Source organism: Giraffa tippelskirchi, chromosome 6, assembly GCF_054371585.1.
Source record: "Giraffa tippelskirchi isolate mGirTip1 chromosome 6, T2T-mGirTip1v1.2.pri, whole genome shotgun sequence".
NCBI lineage: Eukaryota > Metazoa > Chordata > Mammalia > Artiodactyla > Giraffidae > Giraffa > Giraffa tippelskirchi.
Window position 1 is genome coordinate 120,579,639 of NC_137280.1, and position 26,648 is coordinate 120,606,286.

Genomic DNA, 26,648 nt, shown 5'->3' on the forward strand with positions numbered 1-26,648 from the left:
GGAAAGCTCTTAAAAGAGATGGGAATACCAGACCATCTTACATGTCTCCTGAGAAACCTGTATGCAGGTCAAGAAGCAACAGTTAGAATCCTGTATAGAACAACTGACTGGTTCAGGATTGAGAAAGGAGTACAACAGCATTGTCTGCTGTCACCCTGTTTGTTTAACCTTTACACTGAGCACGTCATGAGAAATGCCAGGCTGGATGAGTTACAAGCTGGAATCAAGATAGAAGGGAGAAACATCAACAACCTTACATATGAGGATGATACCACTCTAACGGCAGAAAGCAGAGAGGAACTAACGAGCCTCTTGATGAGAGTGAAGGAGGAGAGTGAAGGAGCCGGCTTAAAACAAAATATTAAAAAAACTATGGCATCCGGCCCCATTACTTCATGGCAAAGAGAAGGGGAAAAGGTGGAAGTAGTGTCAGATTTCCTCTTCTTGGGCTCTAAAATCACTATGGATGGTGACTGCAGCCATGAAATCAGAAGATGATTGATTCTTGGCAGGAAAGCTATGACAAACCTAGACGGTGTGTTGAAAAGCAGAGACATCACTCTGCTAACAAAGGTCTGTATAGTGGTCTTCCCAGTGGTCATGTATGATTGTGAGAGCTGGACTGGGAAGAAGGCAGAGTGCCAAAGAATTGATGCCTTCAAACTGTGGTGCTGGAGAAGACTCTTAAAAGTCCCTTGGACAGTGAGATCAAACCAGTCAATCTTAAGGAAAATCAATCCTAAATATTCATTGGAAGGACTGATGCTGAAGCTGAAGCTCCAGTATTTTGGAGAAAAAACAAGAGAATTCCAGAAAAACATCTACTTCTGCTTTATGGATTACACCAAAGCCTTTGACTGTATAGATCACAACAAACTGTGGAAAATTCTTCAAGAGATGGGAATACTAGACTACCTTACCTATGTAGGTCAAGAAGCAGCAGTTAGAACCGGACATGGAACAACAGACTGGATCCAGATTGGGAAAGGAGTACGTCAAGGCTATGTAGTGTCACCTTGCTTACTTAACTTGTATGCAGAGTACATCATGTGAAATGCCAGCTTGGCTGAAGCGCGAGCTGGAATCAAGATTGCTGGGAGAAATATCAATAACCTCAGAAATGCAGATGATACCACCCTTATGGCAGAAAGTGAAGAACTAAAGAGCCTTTTGATGAAAGTGAAAGAGGAGAGTGAAAAAGCTGGCTTAAAACGCAACATTCAAAATATTAAGATCATGGCATCCAGTCCCATCACTTCATGGCAAACAGATGGGAGAACAATGGAAGCAGTGACAGACTTTATTTTCTTGGGCTCCAAAATCACTGCAGATGGTGACTGCAGCCATGAAATTAAAAGACACTTGCTCCTTGGGAGGAAATCTGTGATCAACCTAGACAGCATATTAAAAAGCAGAGACATTACTTTGCCTACAAAGGTCCATATAGTCAAAGCTGTGGTTTTTCCAGTAGTCATGTATGGGTGTGAGAGTTGGACTATAAAGAAAGCTGAGTTCCAAAGAATTGATGCTTTTGACCTGTGATGTTGGAGAAGACTTGAGAGTCCCCTGGACTGCAAGGCAATAAAAACAGTCAATCCTAAGGGAAATCAGTCCTGAGTAATTCATTGGAGGGACTGATGCTGAAACTGAAACTCCAATATTTTGGCCACCTGATGCAAAGAACTGACTCCTTGGAAAAGACCCTGATGCTGAGAAAGACTGAAGGCAGGAAGAGAAGGGGACAACAGAGGATGAGATGGTTGGATGGCATCACTGACTTGACAGACATGAGTTTGAGCGAGCTCCGGGAGTTGGTGATGGACAGGGAAGCTTGGCATGCTGGAGTCCATGGAGTTGGAAAGAGTTGGACATGACTGAGCGACTGAACTCAGCTGATGTGAACAGCTGACTCATTGAAGTCCCTGATGCTGGGAAGGATTGAGGGTAGAAGGAGAAGAGGGTATCAGAGAATGAGATGGCTGAATGGCATCACTGATGCAGTGGACACAAACTTGGGCAAACTTTGGGAGATGGTGAAGTACAGGGAGGCCTGATGTGCTACAGTCCGTGGGGTCACAAAGAGTCGTGCACGACTGGACAACAACAGGAAAGTTTAGTAAAGAGGTTTAGCTGTCCACCATTTGAGAATTTGTGCAACTCAGTTTACAATAGTATAAACCATTGGTTTCTTGTAAAGGAATTATGGTGTATAACCAATTTGGTCATTCTGATAAGGACAGTAGAGCCTTTGATAGAATCCAAGTTGATTTTGAAAAAGAAAAAAATGTGCATAGATTTGTTTTCTAGACTTTCTATCTGTGTCAAAAAATACTAGATCTGAAAAGTTCTGAAATTCCACCCATTATGAAGTCAAACTGTAACTAAACTTTTGTTTGTCAATCTTCAAAACAGAGAAAGTTTTCAAAATGTACTTTTGTTTAGATAATTTGCTAGGAAAAAATGTCTCTGAAGAATATGACATCATTTATTCATCAACAGCAAATATTGACTTTTACTATGTGCCAGATACTATTTTAGGTGCTAGAAACACAGGAATGAATAAAACAGATAAGAATTTATTTATTCTAGACTAGGGTGTTGACTTGGAGAAGGCAATGGCATCTCACTTCATTGCTCTTGCCTGGAGAATCCCATGGACGGAGGAGCCTGGTAGGCTGCAGTTCATGGGGTCACTAAGAGTTGGACACAACTGAGTGACTTCACTTTCGCTTTTCACTTTCGTGCATTGGAGAAGGAAATGGCAGCCCACTCCAGTGTTCTTGCCTGGAGAGTCCCAGGGACAGGGGAGCCTGGTGGGCTGCCGTCTATGGGATCGCACAGAGTCGGACACGACTGAAGCAACTTAGCAGCAGCAGCAGCAGGGTGTTGACTCAGTCCAGATAGTAAATTTTAGGCTTTGTGGGTCATATCATTCTGCTCACTCCTATTGCAGTGTGAAAGCAGACATAGCAGTTCGTAGATGAGTCCCACATTGCTCTTCTATAGTCGCTTTAATTTTGGACACTGAAAGAGCTTCACTTAATTTTTACATATCACAAAGTACTCCTCTTTAAAAATTTTCTTTGAACTATTTGAAAATGTAAAAGCCATCCAGTGGCTTAGATGATGAAGAAACTACCTGCAATGAGGGAGACCTGGGTTCGATCCCTGGGTCCGAAAGATCCCCTGGAGAAGGGAATGGCAACCCACTCCAGTATTCTTGCCTGGAGAATTCCATGGTCAGAGGAACCTGGTGGACTATACAGTCCAAGGAGTCGTGAAGAGTCAGACATGAATGAATGACTAACACTTTTCGTACTTAACTCATGAGCCATACGATAAAGTGGACTGGACTTGGCCAGTGGACCATAACTTGCCAACCTCTATTCTAGGAAATACATAAGATTATATCCTTTTAATGTTGAAAAATAAATCCTTAAGATTGAAAATAATTGGAAGATGTGTTTGTGAAATCTTTGAAACTTTTTCCTTACTATTCCATTTAGCAATGATAAAAGTAATAAACCTATACTTTGCTATTTCTCTTGGCTAATGGCACTATGAAAAGCAGTAATATGTTGATCACTTTTATTATGTTATTATAAGCATATATTGATATATTTATAAATAGTTTTGATGAAATTATTGCAGCTGTAGATTTTAAAATAATGTTTTTATAATTTTTTCTTATTGCCATGCTAGTCTCATTTTGTGTCAGCACTTACAGTTCTTTTTGTTAACTCAAAATTATTGTCATCAATCAAAATTGAAGACACGCCAGTAGATGATCCTTCTTTGAGCATTCTTGTCGCCAGTAATAGTGATACTCTAAGGCGCCTAAAAATGAGTAGCTGTCCTCATGTTTCATCTGATGGTAGGTTATATTTTTAAGTTTATATGATGTTTTTATTATAGTAATAGTAGTAATACAATTTCCTGTTGAACATTACATGCTTAAGAGATGTAATTCATTAATCTTTCTTTAAAAAGAACTCAGTGTATTGATGTAAGCTAAATATAGTTTAAATTGCTTCTCCTAAGAGTATCTTACTTATATATATATATATTTTTTTATTGTATGTATAATTGTATATATGGGGCTTTTCAAGTGGTGCAGTGGTAAAGAATCTGCCTGCCAATGCAGGAGATGGAAGAGATGCAAGTTTGATCCCTGGATGGGGAAGATCCTCTGGAGAAGGAAATGGCAATCCACTCCAGAATTCTTGCCTGGAAATTTCTTGAGGTCTACAGACCATGGGGTTGCAAAAGAGTCAGACATGACTAAGTACACATAAGCACACAATTATTTATACACACACACACACACAAATTTGCATGCAAATTATATATATATATATATATATATCAGCATCCATCTCCTCAGAAATCATTAGATGTCTATTCTAGGAAATAATGAATAACTGATACAAATTTAAATTCACCAAGTGTTGTGTTAGTATCCATACTCTTTGTGTTTAAGGATTTTTCCCCATTTCCTGCAGGAATCCTTTGTGTAGCTGACCATTGTCAAGGTCTTAGAGAACTGGCATTGAATTATTACATGCTAAGTGATGAACTTCTCCTGGCACTTTCAAATGAGACTCATGTTAACCTTGAGCATCTTCGAATAGATGTTGTGAGTGAAAATCCTGGACAAATTGAATTTCATTCTATTAAAAGACAAAGTTGGGATGCACTTATTAAACACTCCCCTGGAGTGAATGTTGTTATGTACTTCTTCTTATATGGAGAGGAAATGGAGACGTTCTTCAAAGAAGAAACCCCTGTTACTCATCTTTATTTTGGTCGTTCAGTAAGCAAAAAGATTCTAGGACGGCTAGGTCTTAACTGTCCCCGACTAATAGAGTTAGTTGTATGTGCTAATGGTCTTCAGGTCATTGATAATGAACTTATTTGTATTGCTGAACACTGTAAAAACTTAACAGCCTTGGGCCTCAGTGAATGTGGAGTTAGCTGCAGTGCATTCATTGAGTTTGTAAGACTGTGTGGAAGAAAGCTAACCCACCTCTCTGTCATGGAGGAAGTTTTGATACCTGATGATGTTTATAGCCTAGGTGAAATTCACACTGAAGTCTCCAAATACCTGGGAAGAATATGGTTTCCTGATGTCATGCCTCTCTGGTAATTGACTACTGAACCAAAGATTCTTAACTTTTTTTTTTTTAATCTGTAAGATTAGCTTCTTTCTTTCTATGCAAATGTAAATTTTAAGATGCATTGCTGAAATGTGTTAGGTGAAATCTTATATTGTTTACAAACTGTCTTAATGGATTATAGCAGAAGCATTTGAGATACTATGAGAGATTTGAAAAGACAGAAATCATAAATAGAGCACAGATACTGTATGGTGGGTTAGATAATTGATAGAAACAGTCAGTTTCTAGATAAGTTCCTCAGCCTTCCTTGAAGGCACATTTTGACTTGCTAAATAAATTTGTAATATTGAGCTTTGGATCCCTTAAATTGTGTCACTTACAATTTTATATTGTTAATTGTTTCTGTTTCATCTTGGTATTAATATACTTTACAAAATAGTATTAGAAACTAAGAATACACTCAAAGTAGAGATAACAGAGGCTGGGTTAATTGTACTCTATTTTTTAGCAGTATATATGATCATGTTATGATTCAATAAATAACTTGTAATTTCTAGTGCATTTTGAATTCTACTTTGTTGCATTAACTTGGGAGAAAATGGGCATTAGATTAACATTAAATAACGCTAATTCACTTTATAAAGATACTGTGATTGTAATTGGTTAAATACACTACTGAGATAAAAAGTAATTTTTTTAGCAGGTGTTTGTGAGGGAATCAGCATTTACTGGATATATTTACTGTGTATCTGAAACTATGCCAGATCCTTTGCAGAAGTGGTTGTTTAATTAGTAACACAGCCAAAACTCTTCAATGGCTACTATTTATTGCCCTTAAGATGAATGCTGCTGCTAAGTCGCTTCAGTCGTGTCCAACTCTGTGCGACCCCATAGACGGCAGCCCAGCAGGCTCCCCTGTCCCTGGGATTCTCCAGGCAAGAACACTGGAGTGGGTTGCCATTTCCTTCTCCAGTGCATGAAAGGGAAAAGTGAAAGTGAAGTCGCTCAGTCGTGTCCGACTCCTAGCGACCCCATGAACTGCAGCCTACCAGGCTCCTCCGTCCATGGGATTTTCCAGGCAAGAGTACTGAAGTGGGGTGCCATTGCCTTCTCCGATATGTGTCCTTAAAATGGCCCATAAGACCCTACAGGTTCTGGCTTCTCCCTGCTTCTTTGACCTTGTTTCCTCCCACCAGGTGCCCTTTGCCCTTCTGTTCTCATATTCTTTCAGTTCCTTAAAACTGCCATGCACCGTCTAGTCAGAGCGCGTTTGTACATATTCTAGGCAGATTTTAAAGTCATATGTTATTGTTAATACGGCCTGAGTGTGATAAATGTTGTCAAAAGAATGTAGTAATTCTTCCCTGTCCAGCTCTGGCCCCTTAAATTGACCGCTTATCTTGTTCTTTCATTAAATTACTTTCTTTCAGAAAACTCAAAACATTTTCTAAATAAAGATGGATTTTATAGTCCTTTAAGCTAATATCTGACACCAAAATTTTAAGTATATGTTATAATCAGCTTCAATAAAGAAAATTAAGTTACTCAGTGCTGTTACCTCCCTGTCATTTGAACCTGTGCAGTACTTTAGACTGAACATTTTAACACTCAAACCTAAAGGAAAAGGAAATTAAGAAAACAAAACAACCTTCTGATACAGTGCACCAGAGGGCGCTATATTCTAGTGATTCTGAGGAAAGAAGTCCTTTAGTTGAAAGTTTGTATTTGCGTTCAACAGATATGAGAGTGCCTGTGGCAGGCTGGGCAGAAAGCAGCATTTTTGCTCTACCTTGGAGAAGCCGTCTATTCCGGGTAATAAGTCTGGTTTCTAAAACAGTCACTTCAGTAGGTTGATTATTTAGAAGGCTAAATGTATATTTCATTATTCAAACATTTTAGAGCTCCTTTTAAAATTGCCAAAATTGCCTTTGAAATCTGTATGCTGTTTCCTTTTTTGTGATCTCAATGGGAGCACAGGCTTTGCCTTTTGAAGAGAAATGTAATCTTTGGAAATGACCTAAAGTTATTTGGCACTAGGGAGATGAATAAGGCAGATGATCAAACCAGGCATTGCTGGTGTTACAGTTTTCTTCTTTTTAACCAAAACTTAAAGTCTTAATTTGCTAGCCTTGTATAAGATGTTATGACACAGTAGAGAATAGTATCTAACTGGATATGAGAAAGTACCGATGGTGTTGTATGGACTCTAAACTATCTGAGAGCCATCGGTGAGTCTTCTTCCTGGATACCCACCCGAGTCCCGTTGCCTCTATACATCTTATTCATAATGATAAATACTCATGAAGTCACCTCCCAACCGTAAAACTACAGTATTGATAGTAACTCAAATTTTTCTATGTGGTCCTTCCCTATCCAGTCCTGAGATAACTAATGTTTATTATTTGCTTGATTTCCTTTATATATGATTTTATCACATATGTATGCATTCCTAAAAATTCTGTTTTGACTTTATAAAACAGTATCATGCTATATGCTCTTTTGAGCTTTTTTAATGATTCATCTGTTTTGTTATGTTTAGCTGAGGTTCATTTATTACAACTGCTGTATAATATTCCATTCTGTCACGAAACCACAGTTTGTCCATCTGACTGTTGACAGGCATTTGAGTTGTTCCAGGTTTTGCTATGACAAATAGTAATATCATGAACATTCTTGTACATAGGTGCTAGTATACCAGTGCAGTCCCTTCTTTCTAGTAAAAAAGTTCAGTTGATTACATTTCCAGTAGCATAGCTACACTAGGAATGGAGTCATTCTACTGGAGTTTTCTACATTCCAAAGAGTTTAAGCAAAAACTCATGAAGAAAGTTTCCAGAAGGAGGAATTCACCTCACTCACTGACTGACTAAGATCTACAGAGCCGAATTATTTCTGGTCCTTTGAATAGTCATATGGTCTTATTTCCCTTTTATACCTGTTGTCAGCATAACCAGGAAAGAGTCGTAAGGATATACAATGATGTGTAAAAATAAGTAGCTGTTACAGGCATATGGCTCGATGAGGCTGACGGACTTGGTTGCATAAGATACTTCAGGTCAAGGTAGATCTCTTTCTCTTTTTAGTATTCCTTGTAATGTAGACTTTCTGAAATCAATGTTCCATATTACCTTGGACTACTATGATATCATTCATTACCTGGAAGATAGACAACTTATATAGAGTGTGGGAATGTGTGGATGTAAAGACTGGCAAATTCTGTCTTATCCATGTAAACCCTTTACCCTCCAACCACTTTGGGTATTGCTGAAATACCCAAAGTGGTTGGGTATACCAATACCAAAATCTAAGGGTATTGCTAAAATTCTTTACTGCCTTAACTCAAAAGAAGCTTAGAGTTTTTTCACTTGGTATTTATGAACTTTGTGTGTCTAGCATTATACAACACTCTAATCTTGTGCCCTAAAAATACTTAGTGTTTTTTTCTTATTTTCAAGCAGAAAGCTAGTTTTAGAAATGTCAACATTGCTGTTGACACCAGTGTGAATTTGTATGTTTGTTTATCCTATTTATTATGACTGAGAAATCTTTTAAGAAAAAACACACTGCTGATCCTATAGGTTACGGATCAGACCTGAGAAATGAACTGACCCTCAAAACATCAAAGTGGCAATGAGTTGAAATCAAAATGATTTTTTCTTTCTTTCATTCATCATATTTCTATTTGAGCACAAATTTATTGAAAAGCAGGATATGTGCCTAGGTTTTAAGAAGATGACTATCTTTTTAGAAGATCGGGTTGTCTTCCATCTATAGGTACACAGTAGGATCACTCAAGTCACAGTTTTCAATATGTATGTGGGATTGTATTCCAGGGTAAACTTTCTGCAAGGGCAGCAGAGTGCCCAGTTTTTCTCCCTTCTTGATAGAACCTTTATATTTAATTGGCTTGATGTAGAACATTTTAATGCAGAAACCTAAAAGAAAAAAAGAAGTAAAATTATTCATTACCTAGGTTTTAGTAGCCTTGAATCATAAGTTTTTTTTTTAAAGAACAGAAATGAAAAAAAAGAAAGGATGGTTGATTGAACTCAATGAGAGGACAGAAGAAAATGACAAAATCATATCAGAAATGAAGACTAAAATTACAAGATGCTGAAGGAAGAATAGACTCAAATGAGTAGTTTAAAAAGGCATTGAAGAATAGCCGAGAAACACTAGCTAGCTGAAAAAATTGACCCAGAACAATGTCAACTTCAAGACAGATTCTGATAAAACAGACTTTTAAAAACAAAGCAAAATAAAAATAACAGGCACAAGAATACAAAGCTTTCTAAATACCAGAAGAAAAAAAAGACCTGTCAGAGAAATAGAAATAATACCATTATAATACCATAATTATAAAATTATAACAGTGTTGGGACCAAATATATGAGTTGCATCTATAAATGTTAATTCATGTATTAAAAAGATTTTCATATTGGCTTGAAAAGCAAAACGAAAGTCTTTGCTGTACACAATTAGATAGTCACTGAAAAGGGTAAAAATACAGTGCTGGAAAAGATCTACCTTGCAAATGGAAGGAAAGGGAAAGCAAGGATTATGATCTTGTTACCTTCAGGCCAAAAAGCATTGAAGCAAGACAAAGAATGACGATTATAACACTAAATCCAATGAAGATATAATAGTTAAAACTATTCAGGCACTAAATAACACAAATCATTATAATCATTATATAACACAAAAATCATTAAAAAAGATTACAGAAGATACAAGGAGAAATAGAAACCCAGTAGTAATGAAGACTTCAACACATTTAGTGTCAGTGAAAACAGGTCAGGTGGACAGAATGCATAAGAAAGGCTATAGAAGTGTCCTGTCCAACGCAGTAGCTGCTAGCCACTGACTAGTCAGCACTTGAAATGTAGCTAATTTGAATTAGATGCACTTTAAGTATAAGATACACATTGGATTTTGAAGACAGTACCCCCCCCCAAAGTCAAGCATTACTAATTTTATATTGCATTTTGAAATAATAATTTGGAGATCTTAAAATATTAAAATTAAGTTATAGTTTCTTTTAATGTGGATGCCAGAAAATTAAGATTACATATGTGGCTTTTATTATACTATTAGTGGACAGTACTGCTGTAGAAAATCTAAGCGAAATCTGTAAGCTACATCTTATATACATAAGTTAAACAGTATGTTCAAGAGTGCTACATTGATACTAATACAACTACTAGTATAGCAGTGCAAGAAGACCTAAATAAATGGAATATATAACATGCTCATTGATTGGAAGACCCATTACTTTTAAGACATCAATTCTCAGTTTGATCTGTATAATCAATGCAAACCCAATCCAAGACCCAGCAAGATTTTTGGTGGAGATTGACAAACTGCTTCTGTAATTTATTTGGAAATTCAGATAACCCAGGAATTGCCAAGGCAATCTGAAAAGAAGAGCAGAGTTGGAAGATTTATACTATTAGAGATCAAGATGTATTTTATAGCTAAGATAATTAAGACAGTGCAGTACTGCTGGAAAATTAACCAACTGGCCAATTTAACACAGTAGAAAAATCATAGACCCACATATATGCAGACCTTGATTTATGACAAGATACTGCTGTGCAGTGAGGAGAAAATGGTATTGGCAAGTTAATGGTACGGAGTCAGTTGTCTATATGGGAGAAGAATTTGATTCTTCTCATTTCTTACACAAAAGTCAGTTCCAGATGGATTATAAATCTAAATGTGAAAGGTCAAGCAATAAAGCTTGTGGACAAAAGCATAGGGTGAATATCTTTAGGGCTTCAGGGTGGGCAAATGTGTCTTAAACAGGTAATAAAAATGTGTTAACAGTAAAGGAAGATATTACTAAATTGGGCTGCATTAAAAATAAGAATTTTGGTTTATTAAAAAACAACATTTGAAAAGTAAAAAAGGAACCATAAAATGGGAGAAGATAGTTATAATACATATTTGGCAAAGAGCTTGTGTCCAAAATACACAAAAAGCTCCCACATACCTCTAAGAAAACACCAGGTATTTTGCAAAATATATGAATAGGCACTTCACAAAAGACAGTATTGATGTTATCAATAAATATTAAAAAGGGCTCAATATCATTACCCATAGGGAAATGCAGATTAAAGTTAAAGGAGATACTATTACACACTCATGAGAATGGCTGAAGTGAGAAAAGTAGATAACACCAAGTATTGTGTATGGAGCAACTGAAATTTTCACACACTCCTCGTGGGAGTGTGAATGAATAGCACCACTTTGGGAAACCGGGTGGCAGTATCTGCTAATGCTGCAGATACATCTACCAAGTGACCCAGCAACTCCACTCCTCTAGCGTCTGCCAGTTGCTGAGTATATTGATTCCAGCTATGCATTCTGGACTGGGGAAGTTACTACAAGGGGGTCATGTGGATGCACTCGGTCCGTGTGTAAGATGGACCCTAGAGAAAAACGATCTTGATCACCTGACTCCATAAGCCCTAGTCAGGGACCACAGTGGCCTTTTTGTGTCTTTAGGAATTAGTGTCAGTTTTAAGTGTTTTCATTTCCATTGTGCAGTCATCCTGCTAGAAGGCTAGAGCAGGTCCCTTTGAGAATGGCTATAAGTAAGGTTTATAGTATAAATTTTTGGCTTTGTGACAGCCCTTCCTTAGAAAGGCTCAGCCTCCCTTTCATTCAAGAGAGCCTCAGGACTGTAAACTGACTCAAGTCTGGGAATCAGTTGATAGTGTTGGGGGAGGATTTTCAGACCCAGAATTGATTGATATCAGAACTTTTTGTTCATCAGACCTAGAGTGTTTCCTTTTATACAAATCAAATAAAGCTTTAGTACACTGCCCATCTATTTGGTTCTAGGTCACCGTGATTAACCAAACAATGCCATAGATCCTTGATTCTGATGCATCTGATGACTGTTTCACCTCTGCTTCCTGTTGGGTAGCCATGCCAACCTTGACTGCTCAGTGGAGTCCTTTCAATGGCAGTAGTTTTCAAGCCTAGAGAAGATAGCCTCCAGATAGCTTCTTAAGGACGTGGGCTCCCTAGCAGTTTCTCACAGCCTTGGTGAGAGGAGTGTCACTGAACCCACCCCCAGCAGGAATGCAAATTTATGTTCATGAAAAGACATGTACTAGAAAGTTCATAGTAGCACTTTCTTAATTGCCTAAAACTGGATACTGCCCAAATGTCCATTTAGAGAATGATTAAATACATAAACATACATGCATGCAATGGATACTATAGGTAAGTAACAATGAATGAATCTCACAAACATGAATGAATCTCACAAACATCATGGGAATAAAAGAAGGCCCCCACTCAAAAGAGCGCATGCTGTTTAATTCTGTTTAAGTCATTTTCAAAAACTAGGCAAAAAAGTAAACTAAAAGGTAGTACAAGCGGTCTCTGGGCTGCTGCTGTTGTACTTTTTCTTGAAATAGTGTAATCAGCAGGTTACACTAGTGTGCTTACTTTGTGAAAATTCATAGAGCTGGCCATTTTTGTTTTGTGCACTTTGCTGTGTGTATGTTCTACTGCAATAGATTTAAAACAGCCAAATAAGAAGCCTAGGACCTGAAGTACCAAGAGACCCGACTTTACCTAGAACATAGAGCTTTTGAAAATGTTGTTTTTGTTCAGTTGCTAAGTTGTGTCCCACTCTTTGTGACCCTTTGGACTGTAGCACACCAGGCTCCTCTGTCCTCCACTATCTCCCGGAGTTTGCTCAAATTCATGTCCATTAAATTGGTGATGCTATCTAACCATCTCATCCTCTTTCACCCTCTTCTCCTTTTGCCTTCAATCTTTCCTAGCATCAGGATCTTTTCCATTGAGTCGGCTCTTCGCATCTGGTGGCAAAAGTATTGGAGCTTCAGCTTCAGCATCAGTCCTTCCAATAAATATTCAGGGTTGATTACCTTCAGGATTTGATCTCCTTGCAATCCAGGGGACTCTAAAGAGTTCTCCAGCACCACAGTTTGAAAGCATCAATTCTTCGGCACTCAGCCTTCTTTATGGTTCAACTATCCCATCTCTACATGACTACTGAAAAAGCCATAGCTTTGACTATATGGACCTTTGTTGGCAAAGTGATGTCTCTGCTTTTTAATACACTGTCTAGGTTTGTCATAGTTTTCCTTCAAGGAGCAAGTGTTTTGTAACTTTATGGCTGCAGTCACCATCCACAGTGATTCTGGAGCCCAAGAAGATAAACTCTGTCACTGTTTACAGTTTTTCTGCATCTCTTTGCCATGAAGTGATAGCACTGGATGCCATGATCTTAGTTTTTTGAATGTTGAGTTTTAAGCCACTTTTTTCACTCTCCTCTTTCACTTTCATCAAGAGGCTCTTTAGTTCCTCTTCACTTTCTACCATCAAAGTGGTATCATCTGCATACCTGAGGTTGTTGATATTTCTCCCAGCAATCTTGATTTCAGCTTGTGGTTCATCCAGCCTGGCATTTCACATAATGTACTCTGCATAGAAGTTAAATTAGTAGGGTGACAATACGTAGCCTTGTCATACTTCTTTCTCAGTTTTGAACCAGTCAGTTGTTCCATATCCAGTTCTAACTGTTTCTTCCTGACCCACATACAGCTTTCTCAGGAGGCAGGTAAGGTGGTCTGTTATTCCCATCTCTTTAAGAATTTTCCGCAGTTCATTGTGAGCCACACAGTCAAAGACTTTAGCCTAGTCAATGAAGCAGATGTTTTTCTGAAACTCTCTTTCTTTCTCCATGATACAGCAAATGTTTGCAATTTGATCCCTGGTTCCTCTGCCTTTTCGAAACCCAGCTTGTACACCTGGAAATTCTTGGTTCATGTACTGCTGAAACCTAACTTGAAGGATTTTAAGCATAACCTTGCTAGCATGTGAAATGAGTGCAACTGTACGGCAGTTTGAATGATCTTTGGCATTGCCTTTCTTTGGGATTGGAATGAAAGCTGACCTTTTCCAGTCCTGTGGTCACTGTTGAGTTTTCCAAATTTGCCGACATGTTGAGTGCAGCACTTTAACAGCATCATCTTTTAGGATTTTAAATAGCTCAGCTGGAATTCTGTCACCTCCACTAGCTTTGTTTTTAGTAATGCTTCCTAAGGCACACTTGACTTCATACTCCAAGATGTCTGCCTCTAGAGGAGTGACCATATCATCGTGATTATCTGGGTCATTAAGACCTTTCTTGTATAGTTCTGTGTATTCTTGCCACCTCTTCTTAATCTCTTCTGTTTTTACTTATAGTTTCTGTCCTTTATCATGCCGCATTCTTGCATGAAATGTTCCCTTGATATCTCCTGTTTTTTGAAGAGATCTCTAGTCTTACCCATTCTATTTTTCCTCTATTTCTCTATTTTTCTGTATTTCCTGGCGTTGTTCATTTAAGAAGGGCTTCTTATCTCTCCTTTCTGTTCTCTGAACTGTGCACTCGGTTGAGTTTATCTTTGCCTTTCTTCTTTGCTTTTCACTTTTCTTCTCTTCTCAGTTATTTGTAAGGCCTCCTCAGACAGCCACTGTGCCTTCTTGCATTTCTGTTTCTTTGGGATTGTTTTGGTCACTGTCTCCTATATAGTGTTATAAACCTCTGTCCATAGTTCTTCAGGCATTCTGTCTCCAGATCTAATCCCTTGAATCTATTTGTCACTTCCACTGTATAATCATCAGGGATTTGCTTTAGGTCATATCTGAATGGCCTAGTGGTTTTCCCTAATTTCTTCAATTTAAGCCTGAATTTTGCAATAAGGAGTTCATGATCTGAGCCCCAGTCAGCTCCAGGTCTCATTTTTGCTGATGGTTTAGCACTTCTTCATCTTTGGCTGCAATCAGATTTTGGTATTGACTACCTGGTAATGTCCATGTGTAGAGCTGTCTCTTGAGTTGTTGGAAAAGGGAATTTGCTATGACCAGTGCATTCTCTTGACAATATTCTGTTAGCCTTTGCTCTGCTTCATTCTGTACTCCAAGGTCAAACTTGCCTGTTACTCCAGGTATCTCTTGACTTCCTACTTTTGCATTCCAGTCCTCTATAATGAAAAGGGCATCTTTTGGGGGTGTTAGTTCTAGAAGGCCTTGTCAGTCTTCATAGAACTGATGAACTTCACCTTCTTCAGCATCAGTGGTTGGGGCATAGGCTTGGATTAGTATGATGTTGAATGGTTTGTCTTGGAAATCAACTGAGATCATTCTGTTGTTTTTGAGATTGGACCCAAGTATGCATTTTAGACTCTTTCTGACTATGAGGGCTACTCCATTTCTTCTAAGTGATTCTTGCCCACAGTAATAGGTATAATGGTCATCTGAATTAAATCCGGCCATTCCCGCCCATTTTAGTTCACTGATTCCTAAAATGTTTATATTCAATCTTGCCATCTCCTGCTTGACCACATCCAATTTACCTTGAGTCATGGACCTAACATTCCAGGTTCGTATGCAATATTGTTCTTTACAGCTTCGGACTTTACTTTCACCACTAGACACTTGTACAGCTGAACATTTGAAAATAGTTCACATCAACTCTTGCAGAAATGCCAACATTTTCCATTGTGGAATTGGTAAATGAAAGTATCTATTCATTATAGCTAATATTGCTGAAAGTGATTTTGCTTGGAGAATGTTAAGCAAAGCCACATGGGCCTCAGGAGGAAAGTGCCCCAGTCAGGTATAGAGCTAGGTGGGGAGTGTATGCATAAAAAAGATGACTGTAGGGAAAGTGGTGAAACATCTTGGAAAATGTGTGGGCTGTTTTAGTATGGTACCCTTGTCCTTTAGTTCCTAGGTTTTGTTCCTTTGAAAGAAGAATAACACTTCTCTGTATAGAATACACGTTAAATAAGCATCAAAGATCTCCACTATATGCCCCAGGTACATAAACCACTTCTTACCTCTTCCAGAGATCCGAACACCATTATTGATGGCACTTTTGGTTTTATAAGGTTTCTCCTGGCCCATGATCATTCCGGTGAAAGGTGCATAAACAGTAGAGCCATCTGAGCACAAGACATCTACACCCTGGTGAAGCCTCTGATTTCTAGGATGTAAATAAGAATGAACAGACTGAAGAACTGCCCTGGGAATTTTATTGCCTGGGAACAGGGGTTAACCCACTGTTCCCAGTCCAGGGTATCAAAAATGTTGGGATGTCCCAGGTTTCCTCACTCTGTTTAGTCAGTTTTCACCTCCCTCTCTGCAGGTATTCATAATCATGTTGTAAAGGTTAAAGCGTGTAAGATAGTATTTGGTACACAAGAAGCATTAAAAAAAAAATGTTAGCCATTATTATTATATGGCATGTGGGGGAGATGAGGCAATCAATTTAAGTAAATGTTATAGATACCTGAATCTTTACATCTGCAAGACCACTTAGAAAAGAGTTGACTTTTTAAAAAAGAATCATCGTCTTTTTTCTCTCAGTGATCCATACACATCATTTATTGTGTATGACATTTTAATATAGTGACTGATCCCTTCTGAATTTATTAAACTGTATGGAGCATAAATGCAAAATGATCCCATGTTGTTAGGGTTCCTGAGGTTGTCTCTAACAGTCCTCACTCTTCCTTCTCTGACCAGGCTCTTCCCCCTTCTAATAGGCTACCTGAAAGTCAGGTTCACCAGGATTGTTAGCGTTATGTGTATAGCAACATGGAGCAGGTTCCACGTGAGGAGCCAGTAAATTATTGAATGAGTCAAGTGCATAAACTTTAGGGTTTATGAACTAATTGAGCCTTAATTTTGGCAATTCAGAGGCCATTTCCCCCTGTGTCCCATTTCTTAGCCCTATTCCGTGTATGTAAGGTTGCTTTGTGAATAGTATCTGTGTGAGTGAGAGTTCTGTGATTAGAATGGTGATTGGTAATGCAGTTGGTGCGTGTGTTGTACACACTTAGTCATGTCTGACTCATTGGGATCCCGTGGACTGTAGCCCACCAGGCTCCTCTGTCCATGGGATTTTCCAAGCAAGGGTATTGGAGTGGGTTGCCATTTCCTTCTCCAAATGCAGGTGGACATGTTGCTACTTCATCAGAAAGTGGCACTCCCCAAGTAGTACTGGGAATTGTTGAAAATCCATAGTATGTCCCTCACTGTCTGGAAGAGATTACCTGCTTAGGGCCAGCCTTTGGTATTTACCTCCCAAAGCCTGGGTCAGTAACACCGTGGTCTGCTGGCAAGAAGAGCTAAAAGCCTGAATCCTAGTCCGCCAGCCTTCAACCACCTTCAGCTGTGTTTGGCAGGTCCCTCAACACTTTGGTGCCCCAGTTCAAGTTCCTCCTCTATAAAATGGAATGGTAAAGTTTGGTTTTCACTTTGGAAAATCCAGGTGAGATGAGTCAACGTATGAAAACATTGAGAGAGAAAACACTGCTCTCCTCTCTGTGGTCCTTATTCAGAGCCCACAGTTGAAGCCCTGTTCTTGGAAGTTGCTTCAGACATGGTAATGTAATAATTGGTTTTCCCTCTGAATTTTCCTGCTGTCAGAAGGGAGAGGATGGTGAGCACTTGTGGAAACTTACAGCAAGGACACTGAGCAAAGAGGTTGAGCTGAAAGCGTATATGTGTGAAACCCCATTACCTTTGAGCGGTGTACTGTCCACAGCCGTGGCCATCACACGTCCTGATCTCATTGGAAGACTTGCCAGCACATATAATACCCCATGGTCCAGCCAGTGCTGAAAAGGAAAACCATGAGAAGCAGATTTCCTGACCACATATTGCCAATATCCATTATCCTCATGTCTCCCAGTAGATTCAAAAATTTTCATTATACTTTTTCTCTGATTTTTTCTGTAATTTATATGGTGGCCCGCCTTTAACTCCTGATTCAGCTGTAAAATGGCCCTTTTTTCCCTGGCCATGGAAGTTTGTTTTCTGACATACAGAGTATTTGTAAGTTTATTTACAAGCATTCACCTTTACTGTTATTATTTGTTTTATATTATCCACCAAACACTGTTGTAGATTGTACTTTAAAATTTTTCTTTGCTTATGACCTGGCGTGGGCACCTCTATGTTTAGGTTAAACAAAATAATCGAACAACATGGCTCAAAGAAATGATTCTAGAGTAACTTTGAAATGTTCTTTATTTTTAGTCTTGATCTAAGAAGATGTCTGAATTTAAGGAAAAACAAACTATGAGTTAGCAAAGTTTATTTAACACTAAATGAATCTCTTTCATATTCGCTAACATAGAAGAGGAGATTTTTAGAAATAAGAACATGTCAAACTAATTTAGCCTAGAGTGAAGTGTGAAGAGAAGGTGGGGAAGTGAGTAATAACAATTATTTGAAAAATTGAGAAGCAGTAAAACATGGAGGGAGGGGACTGGCTGTCTTCGTGTATTTTGTGTAAACTCTCTGTGCAACTTCTCGTTATTAGAGAAAGCACTTGATAAATGTTCCTTTAAATTGTTTCCTGGATTTCTAATTATTTATATTCACAGAGAGATGCATTAAGAAACTAATTGTTTTACTTCAAAGCAAACTAACAAAAATGGAAGCAAAAGCAGGAATCTGCTAATTTGATTGTTGATTGTATTTAAAGGCATTTTGCTATTCATTAATATGAATTATGAAAAGAAGCTACAGAATATGACCATTAAGCATATTCTTGATTATACCTCTAAAAAGTGGGTTTCACAAGTCTTATGCCTTGGGACCAAGCTTCAAGTCACTTTGGCACTAATATTTATCCTTCAGAATTGAGGCATATATTAGTTTATTAATGTATTCATTTGCTCTTTTGCTATGACAGGGGAGTGTTCCCCTTGTCCTAATTCATACCAACTTTTGTGTCAAGGGTTTTTGAAATCAGATTCTCATACAAACTTTATTTTCTAATTTTGTTCCAATTAATTCCAAACTAAGATTGTTTTTCCTTTTCTGCTTCTTTCATTAAAGAAATAGAACATTCAGGTGGAAATCATTGAGAACCACTCCTGACCCTGTGTGTTCTTCCTATTCTGCTCTTTTTTAAATGTTTTTTTTTTTTAATTGTGGTAAAAGTCACGTAACATAGAACATACTGTGTTAACCATATCTAACTGTGCATTTCAGTGGCACTGAGTACATTCATATTGTTGTGTAACTCTTCATCATCCATCTCCCATCTTGTTCACCTTCCTAGATGGAAACTCTGTCCCCAGTAACACCAACTCCCCACTCCCCTCACCGCCCCCCTCCATAGCATCTACCAGTATACCTTCTAACTCGATGAACTTGACTATTCTAGTTACCTCTTATAAGCAGAATCAAATAATATATGTCTGAGCCTAATGTTTATTGGAATGCATTTTTAAAGTTAACAGTGTATGTCCTACACACAGACAAAGCTTCTTTTTTCCCCATGCAATATGGTAGGTTATCATTAGATTTCTGTTTTATACGTGGTAGGGTATATATGTCATTCCCAATCTCCCAATTCATCCCACCCTGCCATTACCCTCTTGGTGTCCATATGTTCGTTCTCTGCGTCGCTGTCTCTATTTCAGCTTTGCTTCCTATTCCACTGTTAATAACCAAATATACAAGCTTCTGTTGTGGTTGTAATGTTAATGACTTTCAAATCTATCCTTGGAATCAATTTTTAAAAGTCGGCCAAGATTCTAAGACAGTAATTTTGACTTACCAGGCGAAATCAGAGCAGCCAGAAGGAGGGCTCCTGTGGAAAGCATTTGTCTTTGTCTCTCTTAGAATGCTTCTTCCTCTGACACTTAGGCTTGCCCCCACGCACTCTGTGAAGAATATTCCAGTCTGAATTAGTATTTTCTAGCTATTTAACCTTAGAATTCTGCATCTCTCATATCTTCAATTTGGTACGAGACCCAAAAATTCACAAGAATAGAAGGAGTCAGATTTTAATACTCTGTGGATGGCTATGTAGGATCTGCGTAAAAGCTTTTCATCTGAAGAAGCGAACTTTATTGGAAATGCTGACTAAATATTAACAGAAGTGATAAGACAAGGCTGGGTGAAGAGTGATTTTCTTCTGGCCTGTGACTGGTGGGAGGATATCCACATGAAAAAAATGAATATTTAATATTGTCTGCTAGTAGATCTATCTTTAATTCCCCGGGTAGGGCGTGTTTCAGAAAAGATTAATAATGTATGACCTTCTATAGTACATTCTTTAGTATATCCCTTGGGTTTTTTTTGGATGATCAGTTAATTTTTCTGTGTAATGTTTGCACATACATTTATAATTTTAATAAAATTATATTTCTTTAAATATGTGATTTTAAATGTTTGCTTGTTTTTAATCATGAAAAATTGACATCCATAGTACCCATAAGTAGAGAAAAGGATGAATTAGGATATAGTCATATGATGGAGTATAATAGCAGTTGGAATATATGTTGTCATTCCCATTTTCCAGAAGAGAAAACAAAGGCACAGCTTGATTAGGTGAACTCACTCAAGATCACATGGGGAGGACATAACAGATTTGGGATTCAAATCTTCCCTGTGGGGAAGAGGGGAAGTTTTGCTGTGTTAGAATCATCTAAAGAGACTCTCTGTTAGGCATCTGACATTTATCCAGAGCAGTGATTCTCACCTGAAATAATTTTGTCCCCCAGGAAACACTTGGAAGTGTCTAGAAATGTTTTTGGTTGTCACTGCTACACAGACGCTGTTGGACATAGTGGGCAGAGGCCAGGGCTGCTGCTAAACATCGTACCAGACATAGAACATACCCCAGGGCAAAGAATTATCTGGCCCAAAATGTTCATTGTGCCAAAGGTGTGAATCCCTGATAGGAAGTATGCTGTGCTGTGCTAAGTCACTTCAGTCATGTCTGACTCTGCAACCCCATGGACTGTGGCCCACCAGGCTCCTCTGTCTATGGGATTCTCCAGGCAAGAATACTGGAGTGGGTTGCCATTCCCTCCTCCAGGGGATCTTCCTGACCCAGGGATGGAACCTGCGTCTCTTATGTCTCCTACATTGGCAGATTCTTTACCTCTAGCGCCACCTGGGAAACCCGATCTGAAGTATACCTAACAATTTCCTTGTAACTAGAATGAAGAACATGTTGAATTAAATTTGTCTAGGTGACAACTGACAATTTTAAAAACGTCATGATGGAAATCGGCATGTTAAATTACTTAGAGCATATTCCTAAATTTACATTTAAAAATTACCAGCTTCCAATAATTGTAATGTTAATTATTGAATGCAATAATTAAACTCCATTATGTTTAAGGAAATAATAAGGGAATTAAAGCAAATATTGATTATAAGCTAGCTAACTGAAGATTTGTTCTGAATAAAGCTGGCAAGTGTCCATTTTGAAGTGGGATCCCAGGACCAGAAGGCACTGTCATTGTTCTTTTGTATAACCAGTGATTATAAGGTACGATCAGATGGTTGCTACATGGTAGAAATCTTTTTATCAGAAACCCTGATCTGTTAATAGACAGCTTTATCTTCTCTGAGCTATACTTCATAAAGAAATACATGTGGAATTACAAACTATTGTTGGGCTAAAATTACAGGTATTTAACTTTTGCAAGATGTAGTCAGCTGTCAGCACTGTAAGTTGGTTTCACATTTCTCTCCTACTCGCCCCTACCCCACTGACACCACCCCCACCCCCACCAACTGTGTCCGACCTGTACCTCATGCCTTGATCATTTTTTTTTTCTTAGCACTTCACTAAAGGTAGAGAGACCCGAGATGAGGAGAAATTCAAAACTGGCTATAATTCAAATTTGAGGGCAGTGGTGATAAAAGTATTTTTTCCTATCTTGAGATGAACTAATTTACTTCCAGCGCATCAGTCTCATCTCTTGTTAGAAAAGCTTGAGATAAAGTCGTGTAAGTGTGTTAGTCGCTCAGTCGTGTCCGGCTCTTTGTGACCCCATGGACTGTAGCCCACCAGACTCGCACCCAATTGCAAGGCTCCGTCGTTGCCTCCTGTCCTGGCTCTGCTTCTCTGTAACTGTACCTTCTGCTTCTGATGCGGTAGGTAGTGAACTTGTGCTGAAATATCAAAGTGATAATGCTGGCCAAATGGCAGGAGGTTATGAACAAATTGATTCTTATATGTTAATAGTTTGTGTTCATCTTGGTCTGTTTGGGCTGCTGTATAGACCACCATAGACAAGGTGGCTCATAAACAATAGAAATTTATCTCTTACAGTTCTAGAATCTGGAAGTCTAAGATCATGGTGCCAGTATGGTCGGTTAGCATATAAAAACCTACTTGTCATCCTTGATTGAGGTAAATTTACCTTAATCCAGAGTCTGACCCTTAGTCTTTTCATTGTCTAAGACTTGGACTCAGGGAGAGTGATTCAAGTTCATCAGATTATAGGAAGCTGAACACAGAGATAGATAGATGATAGCATCTTGATCGATAGATGATTTTCAACAGAGATGACTCCTTTCTAATGGGAGGATGTGCTCTCTTGGTGTTAAAACTCTTGGGAAAGTGGCTTGATGAATATGGAATGAGAATAGAAAAGATAGAATTTTAAGTGGTTTTCCAACTAACTGTATGGCCTAGTCAGAAATCTTTTCCTTTTCCATGATAAAATGGACTAGAAAATGTATCCTCCTTGAGTGACACCAAGTGGGCTTATAAACATCTTGCTCCTTGAGTTCCTTTCTGGCTTCCTAGGCCCATGTTTTTCAACCAGCAGTACTTGCAGGTGGGCCAGGTAACACAAAAAGCCAGAGGATAAGCATGGTGACATAGGTTGTCAATATTTCTTTTGGATTTGGAAATGGGGCAAAAGTAAGAGGAATAAAACAGCATACTTTTTTTCTATTTACATCATGCCTTTTACATTTATTAAGTGTAATTCTGTGTGGTACACAGAATAACTCCCTCCCTCAAATTTACTTACTAAACCCTAGACCCTATGAATTATAACGTTACATGGCAAGGAAGAAACAAGAGTGCAGATGAAATTATAGTTGCTAATCACCCGACAACAATAGTTTTGTGTATATTTATATACACATAAATATCATGCATGTTTTATATCTGCTAACATAGCTTTATCTTTTTTTAAACTGAGACTTCACATATCATAAAATTTACCCTTTTAAACTACGCAATTCAGTGGTTTTTTAGTGTATTCACAAAATCATATACTCACTGCCTGTATCTAATTCTAGAGCATTATCATCACCCCAAAACAAAAAACCTGACGCACGAGCAGTCACTCCTCATTCCCTACTTTTCCCAGCCCTGGCAACTATTAGTCTACTTTTTCACTCTCTGGACTTGCCTATTTTGGACATTTTATATGAATGAAATCGGAGAATATGCGATTTTTCATGTCTGGCTTCTTTCACTTAGCATAATGTTTTCAAGGTTCATTCACATTTTACCATGTGTGAGTACTTTATTTCTTTTTTATGACTGGATGATATTCCATTGAATGAATAGACTATGTTTTGTTTCTTCATTCATCAGTTGATGAACAGTTAGATTATCTCCACTTTGGGCTATTGCGAATAATGCTACTATGAACGTTCATGTACAAGTTTTTATCTGGACATATGTTTTCAGTTCTCTTGGGCATATACCTAAGAGTGGGATTGCTGGGTCATATAATATCTCTGTGTTTAGCTTTTTGAGGTTTTAAATGGTTTTCCAAAATGTCTACATCATTTACATTCATACAAGCATTGTCTGAGAGTTGCAATTTCTCTGCATCCTCACCAACACTTGTTATTACCTGTCTTTTTAATTATAGCTTTCCTAGTGGATATAAAGTAGTATATAGTTGTGGTTTTGACTTGAATTTCTCTCATAACTAATGAAGTTGAACGTCTTTTCATGAGCTTTTTGCCCTTTTGTCTATTTTCTTTGTCTTTTAAATGTCTATTTAAATCCTTTTCCCAGTTTTTAATTGGATTATTTATCTTTCTATTGTTGAGTTGTAAGGGTTCTTTATATATTCTGGACACAAAATCTTTGTTAGATAGATGATTTGCAAATATTTTTTTCCCAAATGTGGGTTGTCTTTTCATTTTCTTGATAGTGTCCTTTGAATCATAGAAACTTTTAGTTTTAATGAAGTTAAATATACCTACCCCTGCTTTGGCTACGCATGCTTTAGATGTCATATATAAGAAACTGTTATCTAATCCAAAGTCATGAATATTTATGCCTATGTTTTATTCTAATAATGTTATAATTTTATCTCTTGCATTTAGGTTTTAGATCCATTTCAAGTTAAATTTTTTGTATGGGATGAAGTAGAGGGTTCAAATTCATTTTTTGTGTGTGTGTAGGTGGCCAGTTCTTCAACATTATTTATTAAAAAGAGTATTATTTCCCCCATTTAATTTTCTTGGAACTCTTGTCCAAATTAATTTGACTGTTCTGGACTCTCAGTTCTATTTCACTGATCTATATGTATATCCTATGGAAGTACCACACAGATTTGATTTGTAGCTTTATCATAAATATTGAAATCTAGAAGTATGAGTCTTCCAGCTTTTTCTACTTTTTCAAAATTGTTTTGGTTACTCTGGATCCTTTGCATTTCCATGTTAATTTTAGAATCATCTTGTCAGTTTCTGAACAAAATTGAAAGGTAGATGAAATTCTGATAGAGATTGAGTTGAATCTGTAGATCAATTGGGGGAATAGTGCCATTTTAGCATTATAAAGTCTTATAATCTTTGAACATGGTGGGAGGGGTCTTTCCATTTATTTAGGTTCTCTTTAATTTCTTTCAATAAGTTTTGCAGTTCCAGGGTATATATCTTGTACTTCTTTAGTTAAGTGTATAACTAAGTGTTTTATTTCTGTTGATGCCATTATAAATGAAATTATTTTTTAATTTATTTTTTAATTGGAGTGCAATGCAAATCAGCCATAATTATACATATATCACCTCCTTGAGCCTTCCTCCCCTCGCTCCATCCCACCCCTTTAAATCATCACAGAGTGTCTGGCTGTGCTCCATGTGTTATATCACGTCTCACCACCTTTCTGTTTTACACATGATAGTGTGTATGTGTCTGTGCTGCTTTCTCCATTCTTCCCACACTCCTTCCCCCACCGTGTCCAGTCTGTTCTCTATACCTGCATCTCTATTCCTTCCATGAAAATAAGTTCATCAATACCATTTTCATTCCTAATATATAGAAACACAACTGCTTTTTGTATATATGTCTTGTATTCTCTGAGCTTGCCAAATTAGTTTCTTAGCTGTTACAGATTTTTTGTGAATTTCTTAGAATTGTCTATATACAAATTCATTTAATCTTGAAAACAGTCTTTTTTATTCATCTGTTTACTGCCTTCTTTTGTGTTCAATAAATATTTTCTATTGTACTTTATAATTTCCTTGTCATTTCTTGTTGCAGCATGGGAACTCTTTGTTGTGGCATGTGGGTTCTAGTTCCCTGACCAGGGGGTTCTAGTTCCCTGCATGGGGAACACGGAGTCCTAGCCACTGGAACACCAGGGAAATCCCATCCTTGTCATTTCTTTTGCTGTATACTTTTGAGTTATTTCCTTAGTGGTTGCCCTGGTGATTATAAATTAACTTACAATGATCTAGTTCAGATTAATAGCAAATTAACTACAGTAGTATACAGAAACTTTGTCCCTATATGGCTCCACTCTTTCCCTCTTCCTTTGTGCTTTGTCATATAAATTATACCTTTATACATTATATGCTCATCAATATACAGATTTATATTTTTTGCTTTATTTACTTTTATAGTTTTATCAGTACACTCTATTTTTTCCATAGAGATTCAAATTATTGTCTGGTGTCCTTTGATTTCAGCTTGAAGGAGTTCCATAGCATTTCCCTAGAGCAGATCTGCTAGCAACAAATTCTCTCATTTTTTACCTAGGAAAGTCTTAACTTATCCTTTATTTTTTAAAGGATCAGTCACTTCAGTCGCTCAGTCATGTCTGACTCTTTGTGACCCCATGGACTGCAACATACCAGCCTTCCCTGTCCATGACCAACTCCTGGAGCCTACTCAAACTCATGTCCATTGCATTGGTGATGCCATCCAACCATCTCATCCTCTGTCTTCCCCTTCTCCCACCTTCAATCTTTCCCAGCATTAGGGTATTTTCCAGTGAATTAGTTCTTTGCATCAGGTAGCCGAAGTATTGGAGTTTCAGCTTCAGCATCAGTCCGTCCAATGAATATTCAGGACTGATTTCCTTTAGGATGGACTGGTTGAATCTCCTTGCAGACCAAGGGACTTTCAAGAGTCTTCTCCAACACCACAGTTCAAAAGCATCAATTCTTCAATGCTCAGCCTTCTTTATGGTTCAACTCTCACATCCATACATGACTACTGGAAAAACCATAACTTTGACTAGATGGACCTTTGTTGGTAAAATAATGTCTCTTCTTTTTTATATGCTGTCTAGGTTGGTCATAGCTTTTCTTCCAAGGAGAAAGTGTCTTTTAATTTCATGGCTGCAGTCACCATTTGGAGTGATTTTGCAGCTCAAAAAATAAAGTCTCTCACTGTTTCCATTGTTTTCCCATCTATTTGCCGTGAAGTGATGGGACCAGATGCCATGATCTTAGTTTTCTGAATGTTGAGTTTTAA

The 26,648-nt window shown here is 37.8% G+C and overlaps 2 protein-coding genes across 4 annotated transcripts in view; one reads left to right on the plus strand and one right to left on the minus strand.

Moving 5' to 3' along the window:
• The window catches only part of LOC145508749 (F-box/LRR-repeat protein 21), a 37,909-nt gene extending 32,231 nt beyond the window's left edge, over positions 1–5,678 (plus strand). For 2 of the 3 annotated variants that reach the window (XM_081496050.1, XM_081496051.1), the window contains 2 exons: positions 3,703–3,874; positions 4,503–5,678. In XM_081496050.1, the coding sequence (XP_081352176.1) occupies positions 3,703–3,874; positions 4,503–5,146 (816 nt within the window). In that variant the 3' untranslated portion in view covers positions 5,147–5,678. The remainder of the gene's footprint in view (positions 1–3,702; positions 3,875–4,502) is intronic. The other variant, XM_081496052.1, reaches the window with a different exon arrangement.
• A 3,207-nt stretch (positions 5,679–8,885) lies between these two features.
• On the minus strand, positions 8,886–19,771 carry LECT2 (leukocyte cell derived chemotaxin 2). Its single transcript, XM_081496053.1, has 4 exons — positions 19,726–19,771; positions 17,674–17,770; positions 15,986–16,131; positions 8,886–9,052 (listed from the first exon to the last, which is right to left on the minus strand). Exons 1-4 carry the CDS (start codon positions 19,769–19,771, stop codon positions 8,886–8,888), a joined length of 456 nt encoding a protein of 151 aa, XP_081352179.1.
• Between the last annotated feature and the right edge of the window lie 6,877 nt (positions 19,772–26,648).

Bases quoted from the DNA above. Each gene is read 5' to 3' on its own strand.
- LECT2 (XM_081496053.1), bottom strand. From the start codon at position 19,771: ATGCTTTCCACAGGAGCCCTCCTTCTGGCTGCTCTGATTTCGCCTG. The intron at 17,771-19,725 runs GTAAGTCAAAAT...TTTCCTTTTCAG, and splicing joins GGCTGCTCTGATTTCGCCTG to CACTGGCTGGACCATGGGGT. The intron at 16,132-17,673 runs GTAATGGGGTTT...TTTACATCCTAG, and splicing joins GGACAGTACACCGCTCAAAG to AAATCAGAGGCTTCACCAGG.